General features: G+C 40.3%; 1 protein-coding gene across 8 annotated transcripts in view; it reads right to left on the bottom strand.

Annotated features, from left to right (window-relative positions):
* The window catches only part of IRAG1 (inositol 1,4,5-triphosphate receptor associated 1), a 116275-nt gene that overhangs the window by 35572 nt on the left and 66018 nt on the right, over positions 1-14685 (bottom strand). For all 8 annotated transcript variants that reach the window (XM_037133839.2, XM_037133841.2, XM_053672970.1 and 5 more), the window contains one exon: positions 3831-3954. In XM_037133839.2, coding sequence (XP_036989734.1) covers positions 3831-3954 — 124 coding nt within the window. The remainder of the gene's footprint in view (positions 1-3830; positions 3955-14685) is intronic.

Below are 14685 nucleotides of genomic sequence, written 5' to 3' on the forward strand. Positions count from 1 at the left end.
TGGGGAGGTTTGTGATGGGACCCATGGCTACTGACACAATGTATGAGAGATACTGATCTCAGTCGACAGCCTAGAGCACATGCTTTAGAAGCTGATCTTATTCATTGACCACACAAGCTCAGTCTGGCCTCATGGCTGATAGCTGGTATCTGTTAACTCACTCAGGGGTGATAGAACTACTCAGTCTCCCTCTCCTGGGGAAGCTGAGAAAATTTAATTAGCTGGAGGCGTGCCCTAATCATACTAATTGTCTTCAACTTTACAGAGGAAAAAGAAGCCAACAGCCCTCTTGACCAGCCTTGTTCCTTGCGATCCAAAGCACACTGGTGATTGTTTTGGTACTTTTGACAGGCGTCTGGTATAGCTAAGAAGGCAACTCAGTCCACTCTGAATTCAATTTCTGACTCTGTCGTCTACCAGTATGTTGCTTTGCTTCTCTGTTCCCCCAACTAAGATAAACAAAATAAAACCTTCCTTTTCTGCCTCACTGGGTTGTCACAAACACCAAAAGACACACAGCATGCAACATGCTCTGTCACCTGCAATGCACTTGGGCACTTCTCCTTTGGTCTCCTGTCTCTGGACATTTCCTTCTGTGCCCTTCCGCCAGGTGGACTGGCCTAAGTCACTCCCTCCTCGAGCTGTGAATTCAGCCTGCTTCTGACTTGTTTCCAGCACTTTTTTTTAAAACATTTTTCCACATTTTGGAAAATCCCCACAAAATTTTATTTTATCTTTTAATATATTTTATTGATTATGCTATTACAGTTGCCCAATTTTTACCCTTTGCCCCCCCCCCCACCTGGAACTCTCCTCCCTCCAGCAATCTCCTCCTTAGTTCATGTCCATGGGTCGTGCATATAAGTTCCTTGGCTTCTTCATTTCCTATACTATTGTTAACACCCCTTGGTCTATTTGTACCCACCAATTATGCTTCTTAACCCCTGCACCTTTTCCCCAATTCTCCCTCCTCTCCCTCCCAGCTGATAACCCTGCATGTGATCTCCACATCTATGATTCTGTTTCTGTGCTAGTTGTTTGCTTAGTTTGTTTTTTTAGATTCAGTTGATAGTTGTGAATTTGTTGCCATTTTAATGTTTGTGATCTTGATCTTCTTTTTCTTAAATAAGTCCCTTTAATATTTCATGTAATAATGGCTTGGTGATGAGGAACTCCTTTAGCTATACCTTGCCTGTGGAACACTTTATCTGCTCTTTCATGCTAAATAATAGCCTTTCGGATAGAGTAATCTAGGTTGTAGGTTCTTGCTTTTCATCACTTTGAATACTTCTGGCCAGTCCCTTCTAGCCTGCAAAGTTTCTTTTGAGAAATCAGCTGAGAGTTGTATGTGAACTCCTTTGTAGGTGCCTCTGCTTTTTTCTTGCTGCTTTTAAGGTTCTCTCTTTATCTTTAACCTTTGGCATTTTAATTATGACATGTCTTGGTGTGGTCCTCTTTGGCACTCTCTGTGCTTCCTGGAATTGCATGTCTATTTCCTTCACCAAATTAGGGAAGATTTCTTTCATTATTTTTTCAAATACGTTTTCAATTTCTTGCTCTTCCTCTTTTCCTTCTGGCACCCCTATGATTTGGATGTTGGTACATTTGGAGATGTCCCAGAGGGTCTTTATACTAACCTCAATTTTTTAAATTCTTTTTTCATTTTGCTGTTCTTGTTGAATGCTTATTTCTTTCTTATTATTGATTTGAATTCTGGCTTCCTTCCCTGTACAGTTGGTTCCCTATAGATTTTTCTTTATTTCACTTAGTGTAACCCTCATTTCTTCCTTTATGTTGTTGTCATACTTAATGAATTCTCTGAACATCCTGATCGCCAGTGTTTCGAACTCTCCATCTGATAGGTTGGTTATCTCAGTTTTACTCAGTTCTTTCTTAGGGGTTTGTTCTGTTCTTTCATTTGGGCCACATTTGTATATTCAATCTGGCAGCCTCCCTGTATTTGTTTCTGTGTATTAGGTATAGCTGCTTTGGTCCCTTGTTTTAGTAGCATGGCCTATTACAGAAAAGGTACCCGCAAATTGCGTGGGGCAGAGTCTTAGATAATTGCCAGTGCAGGGCAACTGCTTCACTGCTTTGTGGCTCTGTGTGGGGGCAGGACTCAGAGAGGGGACAGTGCTGCTGCCTGGCTTCTAGAGGTTTACTCAGCATTTACCCCATTTCCAGTGTCTTCACCCACTTCCCATATGAGACTAGTGCCCTTCCGGGTGCTGCCCTGGTGCAGAATCCCAGAATGGGTGGGTTTGCATACGTAAGCTGAATCTCCTGAAAATCCAGCAGTTCCTTCCACTGCCCCAAACCCCACTGGTTTTTGCAGTCAGAAGTTATGGCGATTTATCTTCCTGGCACTGGAGCACTGGGTGGTATGGTCTCACCTGGGGCTGGGGTTGCTCGCTCCCAAGGTATCCCTCCTAATTTTTTATCTGCCACACATGAATGTGAGATTGCCCATTCCACTGCTGCCACTGCTTCTCCATGCCACACTGCATCTCTGCGTCTCTCTGCCCATCTCCATGACTCTGCCCCCCTTACCCATTTGGATGAGTGTGGCTTCTTTAAAGCCTTTGTTGTCAGTTGAAAGGCTGTTGTCAGCCTTTGTTGTACAACTTGAATTTACGTCAGTTCTGGGCCTTATCTGTTTTGGGAGCTAGTTGTAATTCTTTCTATGTTTGCATGAAGAGGCGAAGCATGTCTGCCTACGCCTCCATCTTGACTGGAAGTCTCCTCTACCACATTTCTTGATACTGGTTTTGTTGCACAGTCCCTTTGAGCAACTTAGTGACTCTGTTTTTGTTGATTACAGTATGGAATTTGAACACATAACACCTCATGGGAGAAACTTGTTTTCCTTTCATACTTACCCCTAGATTAGGAAGCTCTGTTATGTCTGGTAGCTCCTCTTAATGGCCTTTGTGTCCAACAGTTTAGACCCCAGTGGGCTTGGTAGGAACCCTCATTTGCAGGTACCCATCCAGTTCCTATTGCTTAGTGGGACCTTATTTTCTCTTCCTTATACTCTAAACTGTTCACTTTTTAACCCAGTTACCAGGGCCTGTTATGTGCTGATAAAACCCTAAGCCCATGCTCACACACCGTCTCATTTATCTACCAATGATAGATCCCTGTTGTATAGATGAGGAGACCGGGGCTTGGGAAATGAAGCCACTTTGTCCCCATGTGTAGAAGAGCCTGGTAGGTTTGCCAACCAATCCTTCCTCATGTGGTCCCAAATGTTCTACATCTCCATCTATGCAGATATCAGATCTAAAATTCACTCAGTTTGCCCTGGCTGGTGTAGCTCAGTGGATTGAGCGCGGACCTGTGAACCGAACAATTGCGGTTCCATTCCCAGTCAGGGCACATGCCTGGGTTGCAGGCCAGTTCCCAGCAGGGGATGCACCAGTGGCAACCATACATTGATATTTCTCTCCCTCTCTCCATCCCTTCCCCTCTAAAGATCAATAAATAAAATCTTTTTTTAAAGGCTTTTATAAAATTCTCTCAATTATAAGTAAATTGTAGAGCTTGGATTAAAACCAGGCCTCCTGGCCCAAAGCCCACCACTCTCTGCTGTCGTGAGCCTCTTGGTGACCCTTATGCATGCCTATGAACCTCACCTGCTCTCTGAGTTGGATCCACCCCACCTGGCCCTTTATTATTCTTTTTGTTTGAGATGTATTTGCCTTGTCTGAACCATTGGACCCTGATCTGCTTGGGGTCAAAAATCAAGGCCGGTGTACTACTGTGTCCCATCTAGAATCTAACATGGGCTACCTAATACGTGTCTTCTACAACCCATGCCCTGACTTTACCTTCCAGGAAGAGACTTGTGGACCCGCAGTTTGCGCAGCAGCATGTCAGAAATATTGGGCATGACGTCCAAGCCACTCTTTGACTCTTCCTCCTCAATAGCTGGGGACAGTTCAGATGGGAGCCCTGAAAGAAAAAATTGCTTATCTTATATGTCTGTTTGAAATCACTGTAGTTCTGTTGGCAACTTGGTTCAGTAGATAGGAAGAGCTTTAACGGTTACAAGAACCTAATTCTATTCCAGTGACTTTATAATTGTTACTTTATCCTCACAATGAATCAGTAAGCTAGAACTTTGTTTTCTCATTTTACAGCTGGGTAAACCAAGACTTGGCAAGGTCAAGAACTTGCTTCATGTCATAGAATTAGCAGATGGTGGCATAGGCAGGCTTCAAACCAATTCTGTTTGCTCCAAATTCTGTTTTCTTCCCATTGCTTCCCAAAGTACCAAGCAGGTTCTCGTGTCTTGAGTCAGTTTGGTTTCTGGCAACTGGAAGCCAATTGACTACTTGGCATAATGTTTACAAAAATCCCCTCTCTGTAGCAGGTTTTTCAGAAGAACTGTTGCCCAATTATTCTTCCTCAAATGAATTTAACAGTTCAGTCATCTGCGGCCTACCTAGAAATCAGCATCTGTTTCCACATCCCCATAAGTAGAAACAGAAACAGAATTGTTCTATGGTAAATCTAAAGTCATTAGGTCTTTTAAAGATCTCAAAAAAAATTGCCTCCTAGTCAACAGAACAAATGAACAGGCTTTTGTTATCTCCCAAAGCTATCTGGGGCCTTGCCCTGAAGGCAGAAAGAACAAATGAAATATTTTCTTTCTCTTATTTGAAGACAACTCTTGCACCTCTCTCAAAATTTTCCTTCTCCAGGCTCTAGCCCCATTTTCCCAGATGCTCACTATGACCCACAGGGGCCCATGGCCTCTAGCTCCTTTGCCTGCACACACCTGAGTATTGCTCTCCCAGAGGCCCAGATGTGCTCTCACAAGGTCTTAGCTCAGGAAGGCACTGGCACATGTCCCTGACATTCACATTTGTTATCCATGCAGCATAGACTTGCTGTGCCTTACTATGGGCTCACAGTACATTTAGGATTAAAAAGCCTCAGAGCTCTTTTACTTGCGCCAAATCAGGTATTTTCATCTCACATCACAGTTACCTTCCTTTTGCATGCGAGACTTTATAGTCATATATTTTACCATCTCTACTGGGTTTTGACCTAGATTTCCAACCTGCCCAATCATTTTCCAGAATTGTAGGCCAGGCTATAGGCATAGTTGTGCTAGCCATCCCAATGGAGCTAAGATTGGGCATCATGTTGATTAGAAGCCTCCTCACCAAGTGAGACCCTGGAGAGAGAACAAGCATAGTTTGGCTCAAGGTAAATAATGATTAAATACTTTGAGTTTTCCAATAACAGAATGGTGTTCATGAGTTTCCTGGTGCTTAAGGAATCCCAGCAAAGTCGGGAGAGCTATTTGTCAGAGATGGGGCAGTCAGTGGTCTTTCTTTGAGTATAAGTATATAGATATTCTTTTAGTTACCTGTCACCTTTTGGGTTCTGTCCTGGCATTTATGGATCTCTGACATTTCCATGTGACAGATGGTAAGTCCTGTGGTGCTTCTGGCCTCACTCTACCAACACCCAGCAGAGAGATAATTAAGCAATGGGCTCCTGAGAGTTCTATATGATTGAACCATACCAAGGTCTAATAATCACGTGAAAGTCATACCAGGAGCTTTTGCCTAGAAAAGTACCCTCGGTTGAGTATCCCCCTACCCACAAAAGTACTTAGTCAGGGCTTCTAGCCTTGCCCAAATGGTGGTCTGCAGAGTGACCCAAGAACTGATGGATCCCAGAAGCAGCCAACCTCTTCCTAAATTTAACTGAATGAACTTAACAATAACAACTAGTTTTAAAATCAACTAAAAATATAGCAGCCACTTTCAAATATGGAGCAAGGCAATGATTTTTAAAAAAAATAATGGCCAGAGAAAGACAAAACTTACTGGAAATAAATGTAGAGCTCTTACCCTTAATAACCCTTTCTTCTTCCCTCAAAGACTCGGTACTGAGAGGAAGGTAAGAGAAGAAGTTCTGGCAAAGAGTGCAGTACCACAGAGTGGGAAGGGGAGTGGACGGAGAACGTGAGCAGGCGGCCAGCAGAGGAGAGTCAGAGTGTTTCTCTTGAGTAGAAAGGTCTCTAGGCCACCACAACAATACTCTAGCCAGCAAAAAACTGCCTGTGCTGCTATTTCTTTTTCTTAATGAGGAAGAGAAGAAAGAAAAGACAGAAGGACTGCACAGTAGTCTACTGGAGCTAATTATGTGGAAAAGTATGGAAGGATTTACCAGAAAGGAAAATGAAGAGAAAATAAATAAAACAAGCTTCTCTGATGGAGTGAGACACATGGAAAGCCCCCACTGAAGCCGTTCGCCACCAGCCCCTGCCTGCCATTTCTGAGAAATAGCATAGTGGTCAAACTCCTTGAAATTTGTCTCTTTTTATTCCTTTACCTGACAGGATAATGACAGTGTCTGCTGGAAATAGTTGGATGAAAGCTGGAAGATAAATACCTGAGTAGATTGTCTCTATAATTCTACCCTGAATTGGTGAAATAATCTATAACGTGTTACTCCCCACCTAAGGGAATAAGATAAGCCCCACTTTGGTATAATAAACTTAAGTGTTGGACTATGAACAAAGTTAGAAAAAGAGCAGAAACCAGTCTCACAAACACAGCTCCGTGCACAGCTCCACCCGAACTTCCCCTTTTCCCCCCCATCCAGCAATAATGAAGCTGGCACGGAACACCTCGTCCTCAGCTAAGTGCTGCCAAGAGGCTGCAGATTGCAGACAAGGTAAGAAGGAACCTGACCCACCCAATATGTAAGTCTAAGTAAAGAAAAAATCCAGGTAGAAATGCCCATGTAAAAAGAAATAAAATAGAAACAAATGGCATGGCAGCTATAAAAAAAATACTGTAGTCAAGATAGGAAGGAAAGAAAGCATAAAGTGAAGAAGAAAGGAAACATCAGGAGACAGATGTCAGGATAAAAGCATAGACGTGCCCTGGCACGTGTGGCTCAGGGGACTGAGTGCCAGCCTGCAAAGCAAAAGGTTCGCAGGTTTGATTCCCAGTCTGGGAATATATATGGGTTGCAGGCCAGGTCCCAGTAAGGGCATGTGGGAGTCAACCACACATTGATGTTTCCCTCTCTCCTTCCCTTCTGCTCTAAAAACAAGTAAATAAAATCTTTTTAAAAATAGATGCAACAAACACAGCAAAAATGCATTTTTGTGCAAAATTTGTACCACAAATTCTTTGATTCATGGAAAAATTGGAACCTGAAAAAAACAAAAATAGGAAATCAGGGATAACATGAGAGAGTCACGCAAAGATTGAAGAAGGTCACAATTTAAGGAAATAAACCAAAGACCAAAATAACAGAACTAAGCAGGAAATTATAAAAATATAGAACTAACCAATGTATTGAAAATATGAAAATAAAAGGCAGATACAGCCTCAAACTGAATTAGTAAGGAGGATAAGAGAGACTGAGATGAGCACAAAAAATTTAAAGCAGGAGAAATTAAAGTATTTGGAAATGGAATAATGGATCTACACTTGAGGCAATGATGGGAAATTAATGGATTATGGTGTCTCTGAAGTAGTGGGGGGAAAAAGAGACAAAGAACGTATCCAAAGGCAAGAAGAAAAGAAAAATTTCCCTGAATTGAGATAAAGCTGAACTGGCAGATTGCATTTTCTATAGGTATGAAATGCTTCACCAACCACCATCATAGAAAGAATAAGCCATACAGGGAGAGGTGAGGACTGAGGGATGCTGGAAATCGCTGGTCTCAGACTTCTCTACAACACTGAATACTGTGTAGCATCCACAAAGCTCTGAAGAAAAAAAGTGGCCCAGAATTTATTACCATCCAAGCTGTCCTCCTAGGCTAAAAGACAACATTTTGCCCTGGCCAGCATGGCTCAGCTAGACGAAGCATCATCCCATACAGTGAAAGTTTGCAGGTTTGATTCCCAGTCGGGGCACATACCTAGGTTGCAGGTTTAGTCCCTGATATGGGTGCTTACAGGAGGCAACCAATCAATGTTTCTCTCTCACATTAATGTTTGTTTCTCTCTCTCTCTCACTCCCTCTTTCTGTTTGTGTGTATGCGTGCTTCTCCCCCTTCCTCTCTCGAAAGCAATGGAAAAATGTCCTTGGGTAAGGATTAAAAAAAAAAAGAATTAAAGACCACATGTTCAAACATGCTAGAATTTAGGAAACATAGCACCTCTTCTAGGAAAACCACTGAATAATGAAATCCAGCTAAACAAGACATACACCAAAATTATAACATTGGGAACAAGTAGCCATAGTAAAGGCGTTAGTGGTGAGCATGAAATCCTTTCGCATATAAGTTTAAGGCTTAAACAACTATGGAAACTGTGGTTACAGAATAAAATGTAAATACATAGACTTAACAATATAAAAAGAATAATTCATCATTGGTATATATGGAGATGAAAAGGTAGGAAGAAATAAGAAGGGTGCTATTTCATCTTTTCCTGTAGGACGTAGCTGATCCAAATTTGACACATGTGATGTGAAGTGCCTCAATGACCCCACACCCTTAATGCATTTCATAATATATACTGTAAACTTTTAACAGTGAATTTCTCTTTATTCTGGAGGAAGCAATTATCAAAATTCAGCAGGTCTTACAGTTTCTCTTCATTTTAATTCTAATTCCATTAAATTTTAATAAATTTTATTTTTAAAAAAGTATTTCTAGCAATATAACCTCCCTCCATCCTCCCTTTCCTCCTCCTGTACTTGTCGGGAAGGGGATATTTGGTGTAAGCTATTTCTACTTTCCTGTTAGTAATTTTCACTATGAGTCGAATTTAAAAATGATGAACAGGAGCTAATTTTAACAAAAGTAATAAATTTGGTTTTTAAATATCTGCCTATACTAGCTCATTTCAAAGAAAGCATTTGTTTCTGACCATCTCAGGGACTTGGAAAAGGAACCTTCGGTGTTTGTGGGTAGAGGTGCTATGAGCCCCCAGATGACCCCTTAGTGAGTGGCTGGGGATAAACTTTCTTCAGATTCATCTCTGGGAGGCCTTTCTTTGCCAAAGACTGAGGGCTCTCAGCCCAGACTGGGGTGTCTGGAAGGACTGCAACTTAATGCATACTTTGCCTCAGCCCGTACTCTGTCAACATCCAGGTCCAGAAGCCCACCCACTTCCCAGATATTGGCACCTGGATCAGGATAACCAAAGCCATTTCAACAGCTACCATTTACAGAACATCAACTATGCATCAGACACTTTCTCGCTCTTCCTTACAACAACTCTGCAAAGAAAACATGGCTAAGCTCGTTTTCTGGGAAAACCACAAGCTAGGAAACTGAGGCTCAGCTAAGTTAATTAGGTCCCCCAGGGTCCCAGCTAGTTAGTATAGAGCCAGGATGCAAGACCAGGTCTGTCAGATTGTAACACCCATGTTGCTCCCTACGGCCATTCAACATGTCCAACCCCAAACTCTCTGTCTTTATTCTCAAATGAGCTTCTTCATGTCCCAGTCCTAATTAATGGCACCTTCACCCCTCAACCATGCAGACAGACCTCTGGGGGACTTCCTGGTCTCTCTCTCCACCTCATCTCCTCACCAAGTCCTGCCAAACTGACCTCCACAGAGCTCTCAAACCTGTCCCCCCATCTCCGCCTGTCCACCGCAGTCTGCAGTCTCATCACCTCTCACCAGGCTGTTTCCATACCCTCTTAGCTGCTCTGACTTCCCCCAGACTATCCTGTTTTAGGCCAGCTTTCATAATCTGTCCAAAATTATTCTCAAACTTAATTTTTATGCTTATTCTTCCTTACATGAAGGCTTCTCTGGCTTTATAAGAGATACTGGATAAAGTTCGAACTCATTAATTGCCCCTTAAAACCTTCAGTCTCCCTGGTTTCCATCTACTCTCCACTCTTGCTGCCCATCTCTCTGGGACACAGGGCCCATACTTGACTCAGATGGATTTCTCTGTTCCCAGAATATGCCAAACACTAGGAAATGCCTGCCTGCCTTTGTCCTGCTGTTCCTTCTGCCTGGGATTCCCTTCTCTTCCTCATCTCCAAACTGCTTCTCCTGGAAACCTGTCCTGACTCACTCACCACTGGACTGAGCTGGCTGCTTCCTCCTCCATGTTGTTGCCTACAGCAACACCTCACCATCCAGTGCTAATAGGGAACAAGATGGGTCTTAGAAGTAAAATAATCAGAAAAGTGAATTTGACTCTTATAAACACCAAATTAAAAAAAATTAACCATGGCAGGTGTTCAGTAAATGTGCACTTCCTCCTATTTTCTTATTTCTAGGATCTAAATGGTTAAGAGCTCTAGCTTCACTATTTCCCACCTGCATAGCCTTGGGCAAGTTCCTTATTTTCTAGATGCCTCAGTTTGCTCATGTGTAAAATGGGTATGACAGTACCTATTTCACTGAGCTCATATAATGTTTTTATATGATACTGGTCTTTCTTCTTTTTTTTTTTTACTCCTCCCCTGAGGATATGTGTATTGATTTTAGAAGTAGGAAGTGGGAGAGAAAGAAATTATTGAATGGTTGCCTCCTGCTGGTGCCTCAACCAGGGGATTGAACCCACAACCTAGGTATATGACCTGACTGGGGATTGAACCCGCAATCTTTTGGTGAATGAGATGATGTTCTAACCAACTGAGCCACCTGGCCAGGGCTTGGTCTTTATTCTAACAGAAAGCTGGCATGTATTTTAATTCTTATCATTGGGGTTGTGGAACTCTATTTTGCCAGCTAAGTGGGATTTTGTACTCTGGGCTTCACAGTGTACAGGACAGTGCAGGAGATGTGGTGAGCAACCACCTGTCTGACATCTGCAGAATTCTGACTTCGTTTTCCTGCATTCTGAAAGCCCCATCAAAGAGCCTCATTCTCTCTGAATCCAGGACAAAAGGCTTTGGGAGTCCTCCCAGGGAGCTGGAGAGGCTGGCCCTTTAACATCTCTAAACACAGCAAGCAGTACATATGAGCTCATGGGGTAAACTCGAGTCTCTTATAATGATTGTTTGCTGATCCTTTGGGAGATGGGGAAGATCCTTATCAGAACATTCCAGAATCTTAAGAACTTTGGCGCTCCTTCAGTTTCTGGACTCTGGGGGCGGGGGGCCTTTTCCCTGTTGCATGTGGTCTCTCCAAAAATCCAACCAGTTCTCTTCACAGGGACCACTTGTAGGATGTTTGGATCTTGTAGGATGTAGGATCATTTGGAGGTCATTTCCAGCCAAAGACATGAGACCGACCGTGGGCCTGTTCCAGGGCTGAATGCTGGGGATGCAGAGATGAAAAAGGCTCAGGCCCCGCCACCACGGAGAGGACCTTGTCCTGGCTGTCACAAGCAGTTCCCTTGGCTGTCTCAACAACCTAACAGCCTCCTATCTTGTCCCTTTGCACTCCTGAGCCCCTTTCCCGGACCAATCCACTGGCCACAACATCTTCAGAGGTTTCATTCTGTTCTTATAATGAGCACTTGAATGCACAGTAGGAATCCCTGTGTGGTTAGCTCTCCTCAGCATCTTGGGATCCTTGGCAACTCATTCCTCCCTTTTAGGCTCAGCACATGCTGTTCCCTCTACCAGGAATGTCCTTGCCCGATGAACTCCCATTCCGTTTTTAGATAGCTGCTCAAATGTCATTCATCTAGGGAAGACTTTCCCAACACCTCCAGGCCCTTCATCCTTTTGAAATCTATCACAATATGAAGTGAGTGAATGTTCCCCTAATCTTTGTCCCTGTAGATACTAACTCTTCTTATTCCAGGACCACAATGATTTATTTTTATATGTGAAAATTATTAATTAATATATTAAGTGATAAAATATACATTATTCTTTCAATATATATCCAAAGCAATTCAATAAAATTTAACACAAATCTTAAAACTTGTAAGAGTATTTCCTTAAAATAAGAATAACAATATAAAATATAAGAAATATATAAACTAAATAGAAAAAGATACATGTAATAAAAGATAAAAATATATAAATATTTAAATATATATTTATTTTATCTTTTATTACATATATCTTTTTCTATTTTCTAATATAAATAATGTAATTATGAAATAATAATAATTAAAATTAAAATAGTGCCTTTATTTAATAATCAGACACAACATGATCCTGGAAAGAAAAACACAAAAACAATTATAAACAGAAACAAGGCAAGTGTTCTCTTTATCACCATTATCATATTAGAGAATGTTGCAAAATTATAAAACATATATCAATACAGAAAAAAATACATACACTTTTACACACAGCCATATAACTAAGAGAAATAGCGAATTCGATCAAATGAAAAGATTGTGAATTGGAAAAACAAAGGCATTCTGCAAAGTGGTCAAGAGTCTTTGAATTTACATACATCTGAGTTTCAATCCTGGCTTCAGCAATTAATAAGCATGTAGGCTTAATCTCCCTGAGCCTCAATTTGCTCATTTGCAAAATGGGTATAATAAAAGGAATGGGTATAACCACTTCCCACAGTTGCAAACATGTGAAATATTATCAAATACTTAGCACAGTACTTGGGACGTAGCAATCACTCTAATTGTAGAAATTATGCTCTTTAATCACTATAGAAATCACTCTCTACCATTTGGTAATAATAACATTATATAAGAAACATGTGAAATAACCAAGCAGCATTCATCTATACCACTAGTTACCAACTAGAAAAATCTAATGAAAAAGTCTTCTTTATAAATAATCAAAAAATATAAATCAAGTACAGCATGCCCCAGTAAGAGATATGGGAGAATCATAGAACCTTGAATCTTTTAGAGGAAAAAGAAAGGAAGACCTGAATTAGCACAGGGACAACCCATGTGCTCAAACGAGAACTAAATATTTGCAAATGAAACAATTTAAAAACCTATACGCTATAACAAACAAAGCTTGCACAGTTCTTCTGATTCTAATCTGCAGCTCAGAGCAATCACAATTTAAAATGTATAAAGTGATATAAATTTCACTTAGAGAATTAGGTAAATAAGAGGTGAACTGGAAAGGACCTGAAATTTTTAAATCTTAAGGCCAGTCCAAGAGGGAGTGGAGACCCACAGAGAACGAGGAACATATTTCCATTAATTGGTGTCTGGACTGGGAAATGAACTCTAATCTCCTGGCTTCTGGTCCAGTTGTTTTTCCATTAATTTATACTGAATCTTTGCATCTAGAATATAAAGAATATTCTGTAAAAGAAGAGCAATGAGGGAGAAATAACCCCACTGCACTCTAGAAGATATGACAGGGTGGAAGTGTTTAAATGGTACAGTTCTGATCGGAATAAAACAGAATCAAAGGTGCAGTGCAAGTCTTTGGAATATTTAAAAAAAAAGAAAGTAGTATATAATTATCTAAGCCACAATATAACAAGAAATATAAACACTATCAAAATATGATTGAGGTAACAAGATCTTAAATTCTCAAATACCTGTATGTTAAAATAAATTTCAGAGGTATAAGCAAAATAAATATAAGTAGATCAAAGTATAGATAAATTAGTAGAAAATAGACTTGCTATACTAATTAAACAGAATTAATAGTTTTATAATGATATAAATAATGGAAGATTTTCATAGGAAAAGATAGGCAAAAAAGATTATATGAAAACTTTGATTTCTCTAAAAATAACACAAACCTTGTATAAGAGCAAAAAATGAAAGAATGAAAACAAAGAAAAATACAACCAACAAATGGTTAATATTTATAGAGTTTTTAACACATTACCATCAAAAACAAACAAATCAGAAAAAAACCAAGACCCAAATGTTAATTCAGCTAATAAGGAAAAAAGGAAATGAATATTTAAAAATTTAAAGTTTGAGCTTGCTTGAAAGCAAATTAACCTAATAACGAAGTGGCATTTCACACTGTTCATAATACATTACACTAGTGATTATAATTATTGATTATCTGGTTCTCACTGTATTCTGGCCAATAAGGAACAAAGCAAAGCAAATTCTAGTGCTGATTTTTCTCAAGAGAAAGGCTCCTGGCTCAGTATTTGCAGGGAGCTTTATATTTTGGAAGCAATTTGGTAAATGCAAATGTTTCTGCACTTTAACCCAGGGACTCTCAAGCCTGAGATCATATCTCAAGGGAGTAAATAAAAGGAAGAAAGAAAAAAACTACAAGTATAAAGCTGTTTATAGTAGGGTTGTTCATCATAGTTAAAAGAACTGTAAACATCTGAAGTACCCAACAATAGATACAACAGTATAAAAGGATAACATGTACCCATTAAATGAGGAATATTAGAATGAGTCAAAATGTGTGAAATTAGTTATGAAGTAAATTTTAAAAAGTAGCAACAGAAATCTTCAACAAAATAATGGCAGACTGGATCCAGCAATACATTAAAAAGATCATACACCATGATCAAGTGGGATTCATCCCAAGTGATGCAAGGATGGTATAGTACTTGCAAATCAATCAATGTAATATACCACATAAACAAAATGAAAGACAAAAATCATGATCATATCAATAGATGCTAAAAATGCATTTGATGAAGTACAGCACCCATTTATGATTAAAATGCTCAGCAAAGTGGGAATAAGGGAGCATACCTCAACACAAAAAGGCCGTATATGAGAAACTTACAGCCAACATCATACTCAGTGGGCAAAAAACTAAAAGCTTTCCCCCTACGATAAGGAAGAAGACAAGGATGTCTGCTTTCACCCCTTTTATTCAACATAGTATTGGAAGTTCTAGCCACAGTGATCAG

The sequence above is a fragment of the Artibeus jamaicensis genome, unplaced genomic scaffold (assembly GCF_021234435.1).
Source record: "Artibeus jamaicensis isolate MK-2021 breed Jamaican fruit bat unplaced genomic scaffold, CSHL_Jam_final contig_797, whole genome shotgun sequence".
Classification (NCBI taxonomy): Eukaryota; Metazoa; Chordata; class Mammalia; order Chiroptera; family Phyllostomidae; genus Artibeus; species Artibeus jamaicensis.